Raw genomic sequence first — 22,417 nt, 5'->3', positions numbered from 1 at the left:
TTTTGAAAATTTTAAACAAATTCAATCAAGTCCAAAAACATTTTGCCTTAATTTGTTATATCAAAACATTATAAAACATAATTCAACACTTCTCGATGATCTTCCTGACGTTGTGTAATACCAGGAGGTCATCCAGTAGTTAGAGGGCCCTGCCGACATTGTGTGATATCAGTACCCCCTCTCAGTAGGCTAGTATCTGATGTTGTTTGATATCAGGTACTATCATAGTAACCCATTACGGTTAGTATCTGACGCTGTGTGATACCAGATACTAACATAGCAGAGTCAGTGAGGCTAGTATATGATGTTGTGTGATACCAGATACTAGTATAGCAGAGTCATTGTCTGCATTCAGGTCGTGTATGTATCTACTGCTTAGGACTCAATCTTTGGTATTCTTGCATTTATGAATTCTTATGCTACTCTAGATTAGTGATTATACTACTGGGTTTTGTAAGCTCAGCCTTCATATGTTTCAGTGGACAGGTTAGTAGCTGAGTAGCTCGTGGAGCACCATCATGGCTAGACTTCCAACATCCTCTTTAGAGTACTGTATGGTAGTTTTAGAGGGCATGCATATTCAGGGGACCTTACTTATGTATCCAGATTTTTAAAGAAAGAGTTTGTATTATTTTTATCTTCTCCGGTTTTTGTAAAATGTTTTATAAAATGTTTTTATATATGATATGTATGATTTTAATTATGATATCACTGTGTATATTTTCAAAATAGTATGAACAAATCTTTTAAGCAGTGCCTCGATAGCTCAATGTGACACTATAGACCCAATCAAATCTAGGATGTTAGATAATTATTATTATTTTCAAAATCATATTTAATATTTTATTTTGATTTTGTTTTAATTATGGTTTAAAACCTAAACTTGCTTATTATTTTCATAGCTCAAGGAGACAACTCTGATATCCAGCTGGGTATGGTGTTTTCGTTAAAAGATTTCTCTTTTTTATTTTGTGTTCTATTTGTTCATTTAAAAAAAAATGTAATGCATATACAAAAAAGAAATTAGTATATACTACGGGGTAGGTTCAAATGATAAACAATTTAATATTACTTAAGTAAAGTCTCAGGTTCAAGTTATTGTGTATGTATAAAATCCATGTTGGGAGACTCACCCACTAAAATCAGGTGTACGACCCAGATTGATTTAGATTAGTCAATGCGAAGCCTTGGAACTGGATAACAAAAAAATAGTATATGTTTAAAGATTTTTAAGACTCAATCATTTGACAATAAGTATTTATATCCCTTATATGTGCGGAATTCGAACCTAAAATACGAAGAAATAACAAATAATCTCTTATCTAAGGTTGCTTGGCTAATAAAAATATTAAAGCCATACTTGACAATAATAATAAAGTTAATAAACAGCATGTTTCACTGTCATTTATACCGGTGGGCGTAGCCATGTCAGTTATAAGTGCCAAGCTAGCCTCTTTGTGCTCTTCCCGTTCAATTTTCAACTGGATTTTTTTTAAAAATCAAATATAAAGCCACCAAACAGACGCAGCAGAGAAGAAAGCAAAGGAAACAGTCATAGCTGCCGGTGCTCACAGCAGCAAAACAGAGAGAGATCTTCAATTTTGCAAATGGAAGCACTCAATTGCAAGCTTGTTTTGATCTGCGCGACGCTCATAGCGGCGGCGGCGGCAATAACCGTCGATGCGAGTGGGGACCACCAGCAACACCAGATCCTGGAGTGGATACCCACCGGATCGCCATGCAAGGGCTCCGTAGCCGAGTGCTTAGCCGGGGAAGAGTTCGAGCTGGACTCCGAGAGCGGCCGGCGCATATTAGCTACCACAAGGTACATCAGCTACGGCGCGCTGCAGAGAAACACCGTGCCTTGCTCCCGGCGCGGTGCTTCCTACTACAACTGCCAGCCCGGAGCTCAGGCCAACCCTTACAACCGTGGCTGCAGCCGTATTACAAGGTGCAGGAGCTGAGCTCTATTCTTCTTCTAATTTTGATTCCCCCCCCCCCCCCCACCTATTTAACATCATTTTGGATGATTGAGCGTTTGATTGATATACATGAAGAAAATGAAAGAGTTCATTGGTGGGCAGTGCATCTAGTAATGGGTCTTTCTTGTTATTGACGAAAATATTATTATCATAATTTTATTTTAATTTTGCCATATCTCCGTAAAAGATTATTGTTACCTGTTTTCTCTTGCTCACAACATCTCTTAGCTTCTATTTTATTTTGGTTCAAATTTCAATTTAATCCTAAAATATACATATTTTCTACTTTAATTCAATGTATGGTTAGAGAAAGGAAAACACATTATTGTACCATGAGAGTTTTAGAGGTATATTTTGCCATATTCCCATATGTAATGGAGGTATGGGGGAGGTAGATAGTAGGCTGCCTCCAACGCCTGGTTAAGAGCAGCTTCCGTGGAAGACCTCCAGCAGTTAGAATAATGAATTGCCCACGGTGGGGCTCGATTCCACGACCACAAGGTTAAGAGCCTTGCACTCTACCAACTGAGCTACACAGACAATTTATTTATTTATTTAGAGAAATATGATATTTTTATTAATTTTTATCGTGTCGGAGTTACAAGTTTCAATAAAAAGATATTTTTAGAACTTATTATCTCGACGCAATTTATTCCAAGTCACTGTAACAAAAATCGTAATTCCCAAAATAAAAAATCTGATACCGTATTAAGCTAAATAATTAACTTGCATACAGTATTGGACCAAAATTGCCCTATACTCCCCTTATAGCCCAAAATTCACCAGTCTTACACACCCTTGTATCAGTTCTAACAGAGCAGCACTTTGAAAATTTTGGGCAGAAAAAATTTAGGATAAATTATATAACAAATCACTCGATTATTAATAATATTTTATCTATACATTTTATTCGATTATGTCGTTTATTATTAATTTTAGAATAAATTACATCACAACTCACTCAGTTATTATTAAAAGTATAAATCATTCAATTTTAGAACTTATAAACGAGCCAATCAATTTTTTTTGTCATAAACATATCATTGGACTGTTTAAAATGAAATAGATGTTAGAATGTGTCCTTAGAAAACAATTTTTAATAATTTTTTAATTGGGTAAATTGCATCACAAATCACTCAATTATTAATAAGATTACAAATTACTCATCCAATTTCAAAAAGTCATAAACCTCAAATGAGTCTATTAATAAATAAAAATCAGAAAATGAAACTCATTTTAGGTTATGGGATCTCAAAGATCATAGGTTCCATTCGACGGTTCGACCAGTGGAAAAGTTATCGTTGGTGAGAAAAATAACATATCTTGAAACGAAGTCCATCCGATGTTAGACGACATAGATCAAGGTTCAAGAACTTCGAAAGTTTAAAGGTGACGTCATGACTTTTAAGCGATATTATTGAGAATCTAACATGATGAATTGAAAATAAGATATTAAGTTGAATCTTATGGTCAAATCTAGAGTTTATCAACTATTATATACGACGATCGATGATACAGTGATACACGATATATATAATTGCTACAATCAATTAAACAAAAGTGACTTAATTGTAACTCTTTAAATTTTAATATTTTTAATGTATAAAACATTTCATGTCAGAAAGCAATATGATTATTTTTTAACAATTACTACAAAACGTAGCATATTCGATTTTAACACATTGTAATACCCCAAAATTTTGACAAGTAATCAAAACAAAAAAAAAATTAAAAGTTTTGTTGCCAAAGTAGAAACTTTGGAAAGCTTCAAGAACCAAAGTGGTAATTTTATCAAAAAAATTATTCTATAAATGAATAGTTTTTTTTTCATAAATGGATATTTCATTTTTAAGTATGGAGTTTGTATGAAATTCAAATTTTGATATGAAATTTGTGTAAAAAGCTATTAAGCGATAAAATTTAGTAAAATATTTGGATAATCGGATCGAAATATGAATTCCATAAAAACTGCATTCTTAAAAATGAACTATTTGATAAAATTTTGGAAAAATTACTACTTTGGTCCTTGTACTTTTTCCAATTTTTTACTTCGAGCGTAAAATTTTCATTTTGATCACTTTTCAAAATTTTGGAGTATTAAACATATTATGGAAAAACCTATCGAAACGTACACAATCAACATAAATTATCATTCAAAGTGCTCTAATAGAGTCAATGAACATAGTTACCACAAATACGCATACCAACTCACATAATAAAAATCAAAATATATATCGTCAATCACAAAGGCTTGATTATGATTATATTTATCTTATCCGAACTTAAAGAATACCTCATATCAATGAATTAGTGAAAATTTTTACATTTTCCTTTAACTTTGGATGTTTCTACATTTTTCTAAAAAAAATTAAACCCTAAACCTCAAATTATAAACACTAAACTCAAAACCCTAAAACCTAAAGCTTAAATTATAAACCCTAAATCCGAAACTTTAAGCTTAAAGAGAAAAATGTTATTTTACTGTAAGTTAAATAAATTTATGAGTCATAAAGATTCATTAAATCTAAACCATCTATTTATTTAGATCCAATGGTTATAAATCTGTGTAAAATTCTTTTGTTTTACATTGTGCAAGTGTATACTGTCCCATATATATATATATTTGAAACTTTTAATAACATTTTAATATTAGTAATTTTCTTACTTTTTCTATTTAAAAAACGTAGTAATATCTCAATATTTAATTTTTACTTGAAAATAAATAAATAAATCATGAATTTGAAAGAAAAAAGGTGAATAAACCATCGAGCGATCCACACAAATAATTTTTTTCTTTTATCGTATCATTATTCACATATAAATTATTACGTCAATATGAAAAAAAAATTTAAGTCGAATACAAAATTAAAATATCATATAATATATTATTTCAGTATATATATATATATATATATATATATATATTGAACATTATTATATTTTTAATATAGCACATAAAGGACAACTCCCCACGAAACATTTTAACGATGCTTTCTAAATTTCATTCGAAACAACCGTAGGTTCTAGAAGTTCATGCTCAATCCGTGACACCCAAATCTATGGTCTAGGGTTAGTTAATCTGACGTCATTTTTAATAACGTACTTACTTGGCCCTTAAGGACCCTCCAAATTCAAAACGCCCCGGCCGCAACCGCACCTCCCCCAACGAAACCGACGCGTTTACTTCACCGCTTTTTCATACCCACCGCCCAACTTCACCTGCCCTATAAAACCACCCCGTTTTCCACTCCTTTTCTCTCACAAATTCAACGCCGAAAAAACCTACAAATCAATTGAATCTCTGCCCCCAAATTCTTCTTCTCTGTAAGGAAGAAAAAGCTGAAGTTTCTTTGCGTTTTAATGGCTCAAGGAGACAATTCCGATATCCAGCAGGAAATGGTATTTTTCATTATAGGATTTCTCCTCCTTTTTTGGATCTTGAAAATTGATTTTTGTTTTTGATTTCGATTTGAAAGGCTAAAGAGGAAGAACAACAGAGGCTGAAATACTTGGAATTCGTGCAAGTCGCCGCCATCCACGCTGCCTTGTCCTTCACCAGCCTTTACCTTTACGCTAAGGAAAGATCGGGACCGTTGAAGCCTGGCGTCGAGACGGTCGAGGGGACCGTTAAGAACGTGGTCCGGCCGGTTTACGATAAGTATCGTGACGTCCCTGTTGAGCTTCTTAAATTCGTTGATGCCAAGGTACTAATCTCTCTGTTTCAATCCATTTATGCAAAAACTCGAAAGGATTCAAATTCGAGTATTAAACTTGAAATGATCTGAATCGCGAAGTATTATGATTTGTAATAATTTAAATTTAAATCTGGATTTTATTGCCAATTTATAAAATCCCTAATTTAGGGATGCAAATAAATTATTGGGTAAATTATATTTTGAGTACTTAAATTATTCATTTTGATATGTTTTAATACTTAAATTTTTAATTTTTTAAAATCATATATAAAATTTAGTTTTTATTTATTTTAATATATACGGTTAAAAATTTTAGTTTTTGCTTTATTTTAGTATATATTCAAAATTTAATGTTGACGTTTGAAAAAAATTAAAAATTTAGATATTAAAATATGTCAAAATTAATATTTTAAGTATTAAATAAGTTAATTTTTAACGAAATCAAGTATGATTTAAAAAAAATAATTTAAATACTAAAATAAACTAGAATTATTGTTTAGTTATGTGAAGTTTACCCTAAATTATTTATAAAAAATTGTAAAAATATATAAATTATACAGAATTTGAAACATTTTATAGATATCGATCAGTCTACCAGCCTCTGGGACCATCTTTGATGGAAAGCGCAAGAAAAAATAGTTCCAAAGATTGATTATTTGTTGTTATTACAGGTTGATGAATCTGTCACCAAGCTAGATAGTCGAGTCCCACCAGTCATCAGGCAGATGTCAACCAAAGCCGTCTCCGCCGCCCAAAAGGCTCCGGCGGTGGCTTCCGATGTCCACCGTGACGGAGTGGTGAACACCGCCTCGGAATACGCAAAATCCGTGTACACCAAGTATGAACCCACAGCGAAGGAGCTTTATGCTAAGTATGAACCCAAGGCTGAACAATGTGCCGTCTCGACTTGGCGTACGCTCAATAAACTCCCCCTCTTCCCTCGAGTCGCCTCGGTAGTCGTCCCGACGGCCGCTTATTGCACCGATAAGTATAACCAGACGGTGGTTATCGGAGCGGAGAAAGGGTATAAAGTGGTCTCGTATTTGCCCCTGGTTCCTACCGAGAAGATTGCCAAGGTCTTCGGTGAGCAGAAGCCTGAAACGGAGCCATTGGAGCCGGTGGCATCCGCCAGTTGATTTTGATTTGAATCTGTTTATGGGGTTATATATATAATCTGGATTTGTTTTATGCTTTTAGCTGGTGGCTTTTGTGATCTGGATTAAACTATCTATGGATTTTTATTTTATGCTTTGTACTTATCCTAGATAAATTAAAAAAAATAAAATTAATCTATTAATTAATAATTTTTTTGAGTTATTTAAGTTTTATTTTATAATTATATTTTAATCGAATAAAATAAAAAAAATAAATTTTTGGGATGGCTTACACAATCCGGCCTCCAGTTTCTTCTCAATCTGTTCGTGGACCAAAGACCGTGAGGCTCAGTTGCTGCTGCCGCGCTTTCTCCGCCAGAAACGCCGCTGAAATCCAAATTCCTCCAATAAACCCCAAGGATCCGTTTCTTTCGAAGTTCGCTTCCGTTGCCGCCTCTTCCCCGGAGACGATTCTTAACCGTGCGGTGAATCCCAATACGCCGCCGTATTTGGATTATGTTAGAGTTTTGAGATGATCATTGTGTGCAGTATTGCATTGTGATTTGTAACTTGTTCAACCAATTTAACTGTCCTTTTATCTGTCAGCTTGTGCCTGCGGTGCCCGACCTTGTAGTCGCGGAACTAATGTATCTTCAATGGATGGACCCCCAAACAACCGATGTATCTTTACATAAATTTTACCGGAACAACTCGTGATGTCGGTGAAACGATGTGCTTTGCATAGAGAGATGTTATGCGTTTGTATCACATATCTTTTGGAGTTGTTATAATTGTATGGTATATCTTTTAAAGCAAGAAGTAAGCCAAGTTGGGTTGAAAGTTGGATTTGGGTAGTTTTTTCTGTAGATTCAATGCACGATCTCGTGTAAAAACGAAACTATGAGATAAACCCGAATAGCCTCTAATCTTTTGACAGTTCCATCTTCTTCCTTGGTGGAGCTTCTTCAGCTTGTTATTCACACTTGTATTATGTTCCCTTCTTGTATGTGCATGCGTTTTGTTCTCTTCAGGGTTGATATTCATATAATTTAGAAGCGGTTATGCTACATGTTGGAAGTGAGACCGAGGGTTTCGCCATTTATGACGCACTTATGCAGTTACACAATGGGGTAAAATTCGGTTCTTCAACGATATCGAATTGCCCTGTTCTCTATAGTTCAATAATAATATTTAGTCTTTCTCTGCATGTCTCTTGAGCTTTTTCCTATTTGAAAGAAAATCGAGGATGAGATGATCTACTAGTTAACTTTTCTCGGGTCTTGGTAACCCGTGTTCATAAAGGTATATACAGTTGCTGTGGGGGCAGCTATAGGTCAGGCCTGCCCTGCTGGAACTAAGGGTCATCGTTTCATGATGCCTCATGCCAAAGGTATGTTTCGGTGCTCGTCTGCGATTATAAACTTTTTATTGACTCTGTCCTTGGTGCTTACTCGTATTCTGTTTCAGCTATGATCCAACAACATTGTGCCCCATCATCTGGCTTGATGTCTGCAAGTGATGTTCTTATACGTACCAAATAGGTTTGGTCCTCAGCTCCTCTTTGAAGCTTTAGTAGCCTTATTTTTCGAGTTTCCAACTTATAAATCCAATCTGTATTACGAATCCCTCAGACTGCATCTTTGTTTTGCAGGCAATAACAAACAGGGACACACTGGAAATGTGAGTGTAATGAATGACTTTTTAGCTGTTATATGCAAAATTGTGTAAACCAAAGGTACTCCATTGACATTGTATGACTATATTTCATTAGTCTGCGGAGACAGTAGCCAATGTGATGAAAAGACCATTTTATATGGATGCCAACAGAGCTAAAGAGTTCGGGGTCATTGACGAGGTAAGCACACTTACAAGTAAAATTCTCCATACTTGATCTTTCGTACGTATACGAGACGTCCGTTTGGGTGCAAACCCTTTGGTGATGGCAGAAGTTGCCCCTCCTGAAGAGTGGGACAAGAATGCTGGCATCAAAGTCATGGATGGATTTTAGTCTCTTCCCCGAATCGTGCTCTCCGACACACCTCCCGGATCAAGGCATTGATCTCTGACAGATCTGGGTCTGTTGACGATAACTTCTCAATCACCGTCCACGCATCTCCTTCCAAGACCACCCCTGACCACGGTTCCCTTTATTCTTTCAAGAATTTTGCATCAAAATTGAGATTAGTTGTCGGCATCGGAGGGAGTTTTCAGCACGTCAAAGACAGGGCCGTGATTATGAGTATTTTTAATTTAATAAAACTAACCATTTCTATTGAATATAAAACTAACTAGTTGGTCTAGTGGGATGAGACATTAAGTCCCTTAAACAAGATCAAGGGTTCGAATCTTGATGTTTGCGAATGAAGCAAATTAGGTTAGGAGGGTTGTCCTCGCCTTTGCAGTACTTGATCTTTATTAATCGGTCTATAAATCAAATTTCAGTGATTAATTCAAAAAAAAATATCATCGTATGTGAATATAATGCATGTATTTAATTAATGATTTATTCTACTTTAAATCTCATTACTAGTGATTGTTTTTCATTCTTCGTCTCTCTTATTTTTTTTCGTTCTTTATAATTTGTATTAATTTTATTGATCAATTTAATTTTTTTTTAATTTTATTTAATCACCGACAACATCAATTTTGATGTTGGATGCCGTCTGTCAGTTATCTTTTTTTCACTTTTAATAAGAATAATTATATCTTTGTGACATGTTCTCTATTTATATAGTACATTTATCACAGTCTTTATAATATGGTTTTCTCTGTTTTTTGATAGTTTAAGATTTTTTTGCCCTTTTTTAAATCTTTTTTCTCAGGGTTGATTTGACATCACCACGACTGATCAAGATGGCGCTTATTTGTTATCACGACTATCTTTCCTGCTTTGGACTCTCGAATTGATTTGGATACGCGTTTTGCGTTCGTGGATAATTTTCCCACATCGCTTGACTCTGATTTACGATTTGTCGGCGACCTTCAGTAATTTCATCTCCTTTTGTGGTTTGTTTGTCAATGCAGTAAAATTTGTTCGTTTCTTTATTTTGTTCGAGCATTGGTTAGGTTTTTTAACCTTTTCCTTTAATGATTTTTGTGTGATTTATGTAACTAGTTTTTGTGTATTTTTTATAGAAAAATGTCCTAATTGTAATTTATTTTACGTTTACGGTTATACTTATAAATCTTCATTATAATTATGTATATTTTATGTTTTTAATAAAATTAACGACTTTTTATATAATTTTTTAAAAAAAATATATGTTTCTCTTGTTAAATAAAGAATTTCTTTTTACATTTTAACATGAAATCATGTGCACTATTTAAAAGGAAAACGTTTTTTTTTTTTTTGAATTTCAAATTTAAATTTGAGTCAACAAAACTAATTTATAGATAAGATTAAGACGTGAAATAATATAAAAAGAATAAATAAACAAAGACAAAGAGAAAGTTGTTATATATTTTTGGTAAATTACGAGTTTAGTACTTAAGCTATCAATTTTGATCTATTTTAATATTTAAACTTTCATATTTTTTTAAAATTATGTCTAATATTTAATTTTTGTTTCATTTTAAATACATCATCATCACTGTTAAAAACTTAACGGATGGGTTCATCGGTCATCGCGTCTACAATCATCGACTGTCGTTTCTATCAATTGATGCGGCCAAAATTTTCATCTCGTACCTTTTTGACCCCTGACCGTTATTCAGGTCGTTTCACGGGGAAACGTCTCAACCTCCCTAAATCGACAATGAACTCTTCAATTTCTTTATCCTCCAATCTTCATGGTCCACATCCGATGGGTCTAAAGTTGAATTATATTTGTCAACTCGTCATTCTCTCGTGATCAACTGATCGGATTGGTTGTTTGTCCACCAGAGTTATACCACGTCAGTCCGTTTGTTAAGTTTTTAATAAAAAAATATTAAAATTAAAAAAATAAATGTTAAGTATGATTTTAAAAAAATGAAAATTTATGTATCAAAACTAATAGTTTAGATACTAAATGCGTAGTTTATCCTATATTTTTAGTCAACGTAAAGCAATCAAAACCGTAAAAAAAGTTAGAAAAGAATCTGAGCCGTAGGATGGTTATCATTCGGACACATTACTTCGTCATTTTAAATGATAAAATACAAAGAAAATGCTGGTGTGGTATTGAAAAGAAAGAAAAAAGCGAAAAGAAGAAAACTTCATTTCATTTCTCATTTCGTTCAAAAATCATAACTTCCTTTTTAAGTCTAATTTATCTGTCTTTCTTTTGGTCGATATCAAATAATTTAAGAAGACGAGTAATTTTTGTTTTTTGTTTTTAAATAATTTAATCCGATTGAAATCGGCGGACCTGTAGGGAAAATTAGAGGAGGAGGAGGAGGGTGGTTTTAATTTAGGAAAAAGTTTAGGTTTTGGTATTTTTGGGTGGGTTAATTTGAAGTTTTTTTTAAAGTTTATACTGATATAAATTATGGGATTAGGGAGTAATTATGAGGATGATGTTGTGGTGGATGACGGTAATGAGGGCGGTGGTGGTGCTGGCTGCGGTGGTGTTGATTGCGGCAATGGAGGAAAGTCTTTCGGTTCTGTTTCATGCTCGATTTGCCTCGAAACGGTTACCGATAGTGGAGATCGGTCGTGGGCTAAGCTTCAATGCGGTCACCGGTTTCATTTGGGTAAGTAAAAATTGATTAGATTTGGAACTGGTTTACTCAAAGAATTTGTAGATTTTTGTAGATTATATTAGTAACAGGGAATCATAGTACAAGGGAAAATTTTTCTATGTGCTTTTAGATTTGCCTGTTTTATTAGCTGTACTAAATGATTTTGTTTAGCTGCGATTCTGGAGATGGATGCTAGTTGAATGTCGATGATTCGAGACTTGGTTGTTGTATATTATATTTGTTGGTTTGGTTGGTATATAGCTTTAGGAAATGATTTTTAGAATCTATATTAAACGTTTGAATTCACCAGCACATATTTTGTAATGGTTGTCTTCAGATTGTATCGGTTCGGCATTCAATATAAAGGGTTCGATGCAATGCCCTAATTGTAGAAAAATCGAGACAGGTCAATGGCTTTATGCCAATGGTGGCCGTACATATCCAGAGTTTAATGTCGATGATTGGACACATGATGAGGACCTTTATGATCTAAGTCTCTCTGAAATGGTAATGGAGCAATATTTCTATGCATTTTCAACATTTTTGCAAACCAAAATGGTTTTGACCTTTGATGGCCATAATTTTTTGCATCTAGATATGCCTAACATTTTCATCCTTACCCTCCCAGCCCTGTCACTTCAAATGATATTTCATTGATTTATTTAGAGAGAGAATTTGGATTTTTAAGGCTCTTAGTTAACGAACCGAATTTCTTTCAGTAAACCTGTCAAATTTTCAAATTTAACAGATTATAGTTTAAATTTCACTGCTATGTACCGCTTTGCAAACTTATACAATCACATTTCCTTGCTTTTGCTTTATCTGGCTCTATATATGCACGCATTTTCTGACATATGAGTCGAACTAAATTCTACCCCCAACTTATTTTGGTTTTTTTTATTGTTTTTGAAGTCATTTGGTGTTCACTGGTGTCCATTTGGAAGCTTAGCAAGACTTCCTTCATTCGAGTAAGTATGACCTCACTTATTAGAGGCTAAGCCTGAGTAGTTTTCTGCTTCGATTTTCTATGCTGAATTGTGCTTTTCAGCCGTCTCTCCATTGACATAAAATATTTGTGCATATTTTTGCATGCTTTCTCGGATGGATCATTGAGATAAATAATGGCAAGAGAGAGTGAGAGAGTGTTTGGTAGAAAGTTAATATCTTCTTAATTAGAAATAGGTTTAGAACTTTCAGACCAGTTCTGTATGAGATGCAACAAATGAGTATCGTGAGTTTCATTTATTAGAGGTGTTAGTCACCAGACTCATTTTGGGGTGGAAGTATTTCCTTAGATTTATGGAGCATTGTATCTCGGTAAAACTATAGTTAATTTTTTGCTGAATAGGACGTTACGGCATTCTTATTGTTCTATGTTGAAAAAGGTTGTCGTGGTATATTATTATTGACTCTCCTTAGGTAATTGTTATCCTTTCATTTCCTTTTGCTTAGTTCTTTTTCCTTGTTGATGTTCAATTGTTCCTTTTTTTACAGGGAAGGGGAGTTATCTTCAACCACATGTAAGATCTTTTCTTGTTTTGCAAGTAATGTTTCTGTGGTGGAGATTGTTTAATCTGATATGCTGATATGGGTTATGTTGGAATGCAGATCATGAGTTACTGGGACAGAATGCCATCTTTCCCGAACATTCGGCACCCACTGCTCATCCATGTCCATGTTTACCTTACTTTGGGCCAACCGTTCATCCGTCATCGTCAAATTCCAGAAGTGTTTCAGATAGTTCTAGTTTCAACAACCCCTGGACTCCATCAGTGCCTGGTGAGGTACCTACATCTTATGCTTTTCCTGCAGTGGATCTCCATTACCATAATTGGGAGGATCATTCCCCGCCATTTTCAACATTTAACGGTAGAATCAGTAGTTCCGATCAACCTTCAAATCCTCCTGTCAGTCATAGGTCAGCCAGGAGTAGTTCCGATATGCCAAGATTGGGATCTTTTACGAGTCCATTTGTTGTTGGCCACAGGTATTTTACCATTTCTGATTGGATTGAGTTATTACTGAAATATTTACCATAGTCTAGGAAACTCCAATGAACTGGTTTTATTGAGACATACTGAACATCCCCTCCCCTCTCGATAAATGGTCAACTGCTTCGGAATTTTAGCTTTAAAATCCGATTACTTGTAGCTAGAAAGTCACATTTTTTGAGTATACAGACATGGTTTAGAATCGGTTTTATAATTTCTCCTTTGCTGTGTTTCCACAGTTCCGGTGCTAGAGCAGGAAGTTCGGTGGCTTCTTCATTGATCCCTCCTTACCCTGGTAGCAACGCCCGGGCACGCAATCGAGTTCAAGCCCTCCAGGCATACTATCAACCACAATATCCAAACACCTCTCCACCAATGCGGACACCCATTATTTCTGGCTCCCGAAGGTCAAGCAATCACAGAGTTAATGCCCAAGTTGGGCCAGTGGCCTCAACATCTGATCAGATGGGTGGGTTCTATTTCGTTCCACCGGGTACTCCGGCCCCTAACTTTCTAGATACCGAAAACCCTCATTCGACTCAGTTCCATGCTTCGGAAAGAGATCATTTGCCTTCATTTTCAATAAACCAGGTCGACCGAGATTCAGGTTGGGGTTCATTCCATCAGTTCGCCGTCGCATCCGATCCTAGCATAAGATCCAGCAGCTTCCGCCGGTGGCATGGTCCTGAGAGGACTTCATCTCATAACCAGTCATAGTATCTCTTCCTTTTATAAGTTTTTGGGTGAAACAAACTCTCTCTCCACCATGAATGAATCCAAAAAACTTATATATGCTTAAGAGACGATATATGTTTCGCTCGAGTCTGCTCAAAGTGAAGAAAAAAACTGTGAAAGTGACCCAAAAACGATATATATGGTGACCGCAGGCGGTGTGCTGGACATGGGTTCGTTTTGAGCATATAAAATATTTTCTTATTATTTTTACTTTTAAAATAACGTAAGGACTAGTATATATTTTTTGGTAGAGAATACTGATATCTGATTTATTGATCGATTAATTCGGATCGAGTATTGCGGAAGCAAGGTTGATATTTTAAATCTATTTTGCTCCATTCGTAATCGTCAATGTTTGAATCATTAACTTTGTTTAATGAATCTAGTGTTTTATCTTACTATAGTTGGTTAGGGATTAATATAGTTAAACTAAAGAATTACCATTTGATCTATTGACAATGTATAACTTTTATAGTATAAGTAAATTAAGTAAAATAAATTAAATGATAATATATCATTATAAATTTTTATAATTAAATTTTAGAAAATTTTACAGCGACGAACATCATTAATTTAATTTATAAAAAAAATAAATTCTAAATGATTCAACGTATAATTATAAATTAGTTAAATATTTAAAGATAAATTATTTAAAATAAAGGGTAATTATACCAGTGATCGTTTAACTGTTGCTCTTTTTTTATTTTGACCAATATTTTTGAAATTTTGTTAATTAGGTCACTCAACTATTTAAATGCATTCAATTAAGTCACTTGTCGTTAATATTTAACGGAGAAGATGATGTGTCAGTTAAAATATTTTGTATAATTACATATTTGGTCACTGTTACTTATATATTCTATCAATTTGGTCATAATTTTAATAAATTAAAATAAACTTAACCCTCAAGTATTTAATTTTAAAAGATTTTAAAAGTTACCCCATATTCTATATTTATAAAAGTTACGACATTCATTCTTGATCTTGCAGTATTATCTAATTCATCAAGTGTGCATAAAATTGAAGAAGTGTAAATTAAATCTTTACTTACGTAACTTCTAGCTTGTTTCTGTTTTGGTCATTTAATTATGGTTTCTTTTAATTTGATCATTAAAGTTTCTATAATGTTATTTTTATTTGGTAATTTTATGTAAAAACTTTTTGATTTTTTCTCAAATCCAGATTTTCGGACTTTCTATGATTCATTAGTGTTAAAAGTATTTTTTTATCTAAATCTAAAAAATAGGAGGTCAAGAAAGAAGAAAAAATTAATATAGAGAGTTTTTTTGCTGAGTCATTTGATCATAAAAAGTTACCAAATAATCACTCGACTTAACATTATGTTTCAAACTTGTTTTTTTCTGTTAAAAAATTAACGACAGTTTGAGTTGGACATTAATTTAGTGACTAAAATATGATAAAGTATGTTCTCATAATTTCAAACGACTATTTTATCTCAGTTAACATATTAACATCTAGCTCGGACGACCGTTAATTTTTTAACGAAAAAGACGAATTTAAAATACAACGAATAATCGAATAACAAGATTATAACTTATAATAATAAAAGAATTCAATAAAATAATGAGGGCCAATTATATTGCTCAAAGTTTCCAATTTATGGTAATTTTTCCAACAAATAGTGAGGGCCAAAACATCATTTCCAAATACATAATTTCTAGGTTTTTAATGCAAATCGCAACTCATAAGTTAAATGTTCCATCGCATCAGACACGATATTTTCAACACTTGGCCGATTCCAACGTCGGATCCTCCATAGCCGGATCTGTGTTTGTTATCCAACAAAACATTAAGTGGTTGTTGCATGGAGGAATGGGAATAATGAAGACAATAAGGTATTCATCAATTTCATTTTTTATACCGAACTCATCATTAAGATCATACGGTATGGGAAAAGATTGGCATAACTTGGCAAAGAAAAGGGAAGCAAGCAGTTGGTTCTTCCTCTAAAGCAGCTCGGCCTCAGGACGATGATGTGATGCATAATATCGACGATCTCGTGAATCGCATTCCTGACGATCCTGCTCGAGTCAGTGGTGAGGATGCGGGTGTGATTCCTCCTTACTTTCATATGTTCATGGAGACAATGGACTTACGATTCGCTATCGTTGAGTCTCACTTCTCTGCTTTGGTGACTCAAGTTTCTGAGATTGTTGCTCGACAATTGTCATTGGAGGTGATGCACGTGGACTCCCGACGTGATTTACTCGCTAGATTCGACACGGTGACAGATATGATTGATGTTATTTCTTGTGACTTAACTTCTTTCCGCGCTCCATCTTCATATGATGATCCCCATTCGTTAGATGCATACTTTTCTTATAGATTGCTTGTTATTTGCTCATGTTTGGTCTTGCATTTAGATATTTTTATTTCTTTTGGATATTTGGATGCTTTTATGGGTATCTATGCTATTTTGATGATTATTATGGTTTATGATATTTGAGTCATGCTTATTTTTTAAAGGCTTAAATTTATCATTATCCCCCTAAACTATGATATTTGTACCGAGTTGCCCCTAAAAGTATTTTTCGAGATATTTTGTCTCCTAAAGTTTAAATCGTTTCCTCGTTTGTCCCAAACCGTTAACTCTGTTAAAAATAACATGGGTAAATTGCATATTTAGTGACTCAACTATTTTTACGATTTTGTTTTCGTCACCTCATTATTTTTTTCTTACAAAATAATCATTAAACTTAAGTTTTTATTTAGAAAAAGAAAAAGACGATGAATATAATTTAGAAGGGTTATTTCTTTTTTTCACAAGATAAATTCAATTATGTAATAACTACTCATGTGTTTACAAATTTACCTACGTTAGATATGATGGTAGGTCGATGGCTGGACAATATTAATACAACACTAAAACTCTGATAACATTTTTAATTTTAGGGACTAATTTAAAATCTAATTCATAGTTTGAGGATGTCCCACTGAATTAATCCCTTTCAATTTCTCACGTCATACTTGTATACGACTTAATGATCACTGGGGACTGATTGAATAGGCAAAACTAGATGGATTCAATCTTCATTACCATTCGAAACATACAAAATCGATTGGGATGTTAATGGAAGAAACGAAAAGAAGGGGAAGAACGTGGCAAGAAATATAAGAGCAATTGCAGAAATTGCAATATTTATGATATTTTAATTTAGCATTTAAGTTTTCTCTCATTAAAATTTCAAGTACAAACAACTTAATCTGTTGTTCATTATTTACGTTATAATATTATTTATTATTATAAATTAAATTTATGTGTCGAGTAAAAGATATGTGATATAAATGAATTATTATATGTTACAAATTTAAAAGATTTACCCATGTTGTTTTAACAGAGTTAATTGTTTGGGGCAAACAAAGTAAAGATTTAAACTTCAGGGGGCAAAACTTCCCGAAAAAATACTTTAGGGGACAACTCGATAGAAATGACATAGTTTAGGAGTAATGGTGCTTTTAAGTTTTTTTTTTTAAATTATGACCATATTTATTGCTCAAGGATATATTTATATTGACTAATTTGTTTTTGGCAAATTTGATCTTGTTTTACCTTTTTATTTAACAAAAAGGAGAGAAATGTTAGAGTAAGGGGAGCATTTATTTTTAAGAAAATCTTTAAAATGTTAAATTTTTTAAAAGGTTTTATTATTTCAAAAAGGTGAGATTGTTGAACTATGCTTTGATATTTTGATATATCGAAAATTAATATTTTTAAAGAATTTTTAAAGAAATTTTAAAGTTTTTATTCGATTTTCAAGTTTATATTGAATTCAATCGTTCTAATATAGAAATTCTTTTTTAAGGTAAAAAATCGAGTGGTACTGATACTGTAAGAAATTCTTTTTAAGGTCAAAAATCAATTTTTAACCCTGTAGTACGATACTATTTATTTGGTACCGATATTGTTAATGTGGTATCGATATTAGTATTGATACTATTGGCCTAAAAATACTCAGTGGTACCAATACTCTGAATAGGAGTACTAATACTCCCTTTGTGATTTTGGCAAACACAAATTCCAAAAGCCTATTTTGGCACTGATATTGTGCAAGTATCGATACTTAAGTTGGAGTACCGATACCCCCCTCTCTCAACGATCAAATTTTTTGTATTTAATGCAGATAGTACCGATACTCTAAGCACGAATATCGATACTTAAGGAGTCTGGACAACATTTATTGCGAGAAATATCTTCCCAATGGCTCTAATTGAATGAAGATGTATGAAAACAAGATTCTAAGTCATATGTGAAGATAAGAGATCAAAGAGAAAGCCAAAGCAATCACATTGGGCCAAAAATCAAAGTTAACATTCTTTAATATTCCTTTTGTTTTCAAAGAACACTTTTGTACTCATTTGTTTTATTTGTCAAGTGTTTTCAATTGTTCTTGAATTGTGCTAATAATTTCCTTGTGAGGCCTTTCTATGTTTGCAAATTTGTAATTTCTTCTTTGAGAGAGTGTCTCAAGAATTTGAGGTATGATTCTTGAGGGAGTTGTAAGTTTACGCCTTGTCCTCAAAGGTTGATATGAATTAGCGAATTTGTGAAAATCCTTAGTTTGGATAGCTAAGGTTGTGAATGTAGACTTTGGTTTAGAAAGTCGAACCACTCTAAAAATCTTGTGCTCATTTTTCAATTTCCCTTAAGCTTCCACTAAATTTTTTATTTGACAATTCGCCTTCCTCTTGGCTATTTCATGCTCTTGATTGACTCAAGAATTTGCATCCCAATGCCTATTAGCTAAGAAAAAAGATAGGACTTGACGATTTTGTGTTGACTATAGACAACTCAGCAACTTGATTGTTAAAAACAAGTTCCCTGTACGTGTGGTTGAAGATCTCTTGGATGAATTATCAGGAGCCACATATTTCTCTAAAATTGACTTTCGATTCAATTACTGGCAAATTCGAATTACGGAAGAGAACATACCTATGACTACATTTCAGACACACCACGAGCATTTTGAGTTTTAGGTGATGTCCTTTGGCCTCACTAACGCCCCTGCAACTTTTCAATCATTAATGAATGATTTATTCTGTACATTCTTAAGGAAGTTTGTCTTGGTATTTTTTAATGACATACTAGTTTGCAATTCTACCTTAGAGTACCATTTCAAGCATTTGCGCACTGTTCTATAAGTATCAGCTATTGGTATTACGCCTGCTTGGGTTCAAGAAGTTGAGGGTACATATGTGGGAGATGATTTAGCTCATGAAACAATTACTGCTCCTGCGATCAAAAAGTACATATGTTCAAAAATGGTCCTACAGTAAGGGAATTTTACGGTTTAAGGGTAGAGTTTATATTGGTTCGATAGACAACTTGTCAGAAGAATTAGTTCGGCAGATGCATGACTCCCCATTGGGCGCCATTCTGGAGGACAAGCCACTTACTAGAGGATTCGACCTTATTTTTTTTCTGGCCGGGGCTAAAATCAATGGTACTCAAATATGCCCTTTCTTGTGACGCTTGTCAAAAATCAACTCCGAACATGTATCTAAACTTGGCTTATTGCAACCCCTTCCCATTCCTTCACAAGCATGGAAGGTAATCACCACGGATTTTTATTTAGGACTTCCTATTTCATTAAAGTTTAATTTTTTTTTTTTGGTGATTGTGGATAAGCTTACCAAATGCAACCACTACATTGGGTTAGCAATTAGGGGTGTGCAAATTCGGATATCAGATCTGATCCGATCCGAAAATTCAAATAACAAATATATCGATTCAAATCCAATCCGAAATATCATAATTTTCAAATCAGATATCTGAATATCCGACCTGAATATATCACTCATTTTACCTTGAATTAATTCCGGTTTTAGAGAAGATACTTAGGCGGTGGACGGTATTCATTCTTATATAAATTTAGTTAGCAAATTTAATCTACTTAGGTAGTGGGTGGTATTCATTCTACTATAAACCTTCAAATAATATCATGGGAGTAATAATTATACACCATTCAATTGCTTTACTTAAGATATAATTCCCCTGAGTTCTTTTTAAATGAACGTTCATATTTTTAGGGTTAATTATAATATATTTTTTGAAACTATAATTCAAAATTTAAATTAATCACAAACTTTAAAATATTTTACTTGAATTTTAAAATATTATATACTTTGTTAATTAAATCTTTATAATAATTAGATCATTAAAAGATAATTTGAATTTGATATTAAATATATCTAAAAAACGTGGTTAAGAATTTAAATTTAACATACCAAAAAAAATAAAAATTTTATAGATAGTGTTCAATTGTGTGGGTTAACAGCTTGTTATCATATATATATATATATGCCCTAAAAATGAATGATATTAGGATAGAGTCATTGTTTACTGGGCTGAGGAGAAAAGTATTGTGAAAGTGATCGCATGGCTTTTTCGTGAAAGATGTTACTGGCTAATGAGCCTTGGGCTAAAGGCCCATTAATTTTTTAGATATTTGGATAATCTAAAATTGATATTTTCTTGATTTGTATCTGATCCGATTATCCAATTTTTTAATCAGATATCCGATCTAAATTATTTGAAAAAATTTCGGATTAGATATCTGAATATTCAGATCGGATCATCGGAAAAACGAATCGAATTATTTGGATCAGATACTTTTGCACACCCCTAGTTAGCACATCTTTACATAGTGATAGATGTGGCTCGTAAATACCTCTATACAATCTATATGTTACATGGCCAACCTCAAATTGCTATTTCTGATTGAGATAAAACTTTCACTAGTATATTTTGGAAGGAAATTATGAAGCAACTTGGGACTTCAGCATTATTCAACACTGCTTATCATCTTGAAACGGATGATCAGATTGAACGAATAAACCAGTGCTTCGAGCAATATTTGAGAAGCTTGTGTTTTCTAAAGCCTAAGGAGTGGGCTAAGCGGTTACCCATGGTTCAGTGGTGGTACAACACTAATTTTTATACGGCCATCGATACCATACCATTTGAAGCATTGTATGGGTATAAAGCTCCTATGTTAACTTGGCAGCGTGATACACCAGTTCACAATGTTCAAGAATTTATGCAGCAAAGAGAACAAATCAACAAAGCCCTAAAAGACAACCTTACTAAAACTCAACACAATGAAGCAAAATGCTGATAAACATAGAAGTGAAAGAGAATTTCATATAGGAGATGTAATTTACCTGAAGCTACAATTGTATCGTTAAACGTCCTTTGTAGCACCCTAAATTTTGGGCTAGTAGTTTTGAGTTTACTTGAGAGGTAAATGGACCCTGTGAATTTTATAATTTAAGTTGTTGGACTTAATTGGGTTGGATTCGGGCCCAATTAATCATAAAAAAGAGATAAATAGTTAAAAGATGGGAAGGACCAAAAGCATAATTTCTCCATTTTATAAAGATGAGGGTTTTTTATATCTCATTTCATCTTTTTCTCTTCATTTCATCCTCCTCATTTCCTCTTCCTTCATTTTCTCTAAGTAGCCAAAGCTCAAAGGTAAGGTCTTGAGCCTTTTTCATGCTTCATTTTTTCGTTCAGAATCCTCACTAGCAACATCGTTTTAATGAATCAAAGTCTTGGTTTATTTTTAGCTAAATAAAAGTGGGGGTTTTCATCCAAATAACTAGGGGTGTTCAAATAACCGAATTAATTCGGTTAACCGATCGAACCGAATTAGTTCGGTTAATTCGGTTCGGTTATCGAATTAGTTCGATCGGTTAACGGTTAAGAAAATTTTTAAACTGGGTATCGAATTACTGAATTAACCGAAATTAAATTTTAAATTTTAAATATTTTATATATAACATATGGGCTCAGCCCAAACCATTTAAAACCCAATTAATAATTTAAGATCTAATAACTTTTAAACCTAAATCAATATTAATTAATTAAAAAAATTATATAAAATTTTTATTTTATAATTATATATTATTTAAATTAATTGTAAACTGTTTTTATAATTAAAAAATATTTATATATATTATATATAACATATGGGCTAAGCCCAAACCATTTAAAACCCAATTAATAATTTAAGATCCAATAACTTTTAAACCTAAATCAATATTAATTAATTAAAAAATTTATCTGAAATTTTTATTTTATAATTATATATTATTTAAATTAATTATAAACCTTTTTTAATTACAAAACATTTAATTTTTATATAAATTAGAAAATTTTAAAAAAATTCGGTTAATTCAAAAATTAACCGAAATTTATTCGGTTCGGTTAATATATTTGAAAAAAAGTTCGGTTC

The 22,417-nt window shown here is 33.1% G+C and overlaps 3 protein-coding genes and 1 pseudogene across 4 annotated transcripts; all 4 read left to right on the top strand.

Annotated features, from left to right (window-relative positions):
* The first annotated feature begins 1,559 nt into the window (after window positions 1–1,559).
* Window positions 1,560–1,986, top strand: LOC120154752 (rapid alkalinization factor-like). Its single transcript, XM_039166409.1, has one exon. It carries the CDS (start codon window positions 1,608–1,610, stop codon window positions 1,962–1,964), a length of 357 nt encoding a protein of 118 aa, XP_039022340.1. The 5' UTR covers window positions 1,560–1,607; the 3' UTR covers window positions 1,965–1,986.
* A 3,234-nt stretch (window positions 1,987–5,220) lies between these two features.
* Window positions 5,221–6,921, top strand: LOC120154751 (REF/SRPP-like protein At3g05500). The gene is made up of 3 exons (XM_039166408.1): window positions 5,221–5,381; window positions 5,459–5,686; window positions 6,349–6,921. The coding sequence occupies exons 1-3, from the start codon at window positions 5,343–5,345 to the stop codon at window positions 6,811–6,813; spliced, it is 732 nt and encodes a 243-aa protein (XP_039022339.1). The 5' UTR covers window positions 5,221–5,342; the 3' UTR covers window positions 6,814–6,921.
* A 134-nt stretch (window positions 6,922–7,055) lies between these two features.
* Window positions 7,056–8,439, top strand: LOC120154803 (annotated as a pseudogene).
* A 2,537-nt stretch (window positions 8,440–10,976) lies between these two features.
* LOC120154787 (E3 ubiquitin-protein ligase RFI2-like) lies at window positions 10,977–14,252 on the top strand. 2 transcript variants are annotated; one of them, XM_039166439.1, is made up of 7 exons: window positions 10,977–11,445; window positions 11,771–11,940; window positions 12,346–12,401; window positions 12,928–12,953; window positions 13,042–13,420; window positions 13,664–13,917; window positions 14,016–14,252. In XM_039166439.1, the coding sequence occupies exons 1-7, from the start codon at window positions 11,241–11,243 to the stop codon at window positions 14,072–14,074; spliced, it is 1,149 nt and encodes a 382-aa protein (XP_039022370.1). In that variant the 5' UTR covers window positions 10,977–11,240; the 3' UTR covers window positions 14,075–14,252. The 2 variants fall into 2 exon arrangements, with proteins under 2 accessions (XP_039022370.1, XP_039022369.1); XM_039166438.1 differs by having other exon boundaries at window positions 10,982–11,445; window positions 13,664–14,252.
* The last annotated feature ends 8,165 nt before the right edge of the window (window positions 14,253–22,417 follow it).

The sequence above is a fragment of the Hibiscus syriacus genome, unplaced genomic scaffold, assembly GCF_006381635.1.
Source record: "Hibiscus syriacus cultivar Baekdansim isolate YM2019G1 unplaced genomic scaffold, ASM638163v2 tig00111151_pilon, whole genome shotgun sequence".
NCBI classification, from domain to species: domain Eukaryota; kingdom Viridiplantae; phylum Streptophyta; class Magnoliopsida; order Malvales; family Malvaceae; genus Hibiscus; species Hibiscus syriacus.
Note: the sequence above shows the minus strand (reverse complement) of the source record. Positions and strands in the feature narration are given on the sequence as shown.

Coding starts and splice junctions, on each gene's coding strand:
- LOC120154752 (XM_039166409.1), top strand. CDS start 1,608: ATGGAAGCACTCAATTGCAAGCTTGTTTTGATCTGCGCGACGCTCATA.
- LOC120154751 (XM_039166408.1), top strand. CDS start 5,343: ATGGCTCAAGGAGACAATTCCGATATCCAGCAGGAAATG. Junction 5,382..5,458: donor CCGATATCCAGCAGGAAATG/GTATTTTTCATT, acceptor TCGATTTGAAAG/GCTAAAGAGGAAGAACAACA. Junction 5,687..6,348: donor TTAAATTCGTTGATGCCAAG/GTACTAATCTCT, acceptor TTGTTATTACAG/GTTGATGAATCTGTCACCAA.
- LOC120154787 (XM_039166438.1), top strand. CDS start 11,241: ATGGGATTAGGGAGTAATTATGAGGATGATGTTGTGGTGGATGACGGT. Junction 12,402..12,927: donor GCAAGACTTCCTTCATTCGA/GTAAGTATGACC, acceptor CTTTTTTTACAG/GGAAGGGGAGTTATCTTCAA. Junction 12,954..13,041: donor GGAGTTATCTTCAACCACAT/GTAAGATCTTTT, acceptor GTTGGAATGCAG/ATCATGAGTTACTGGGACAG.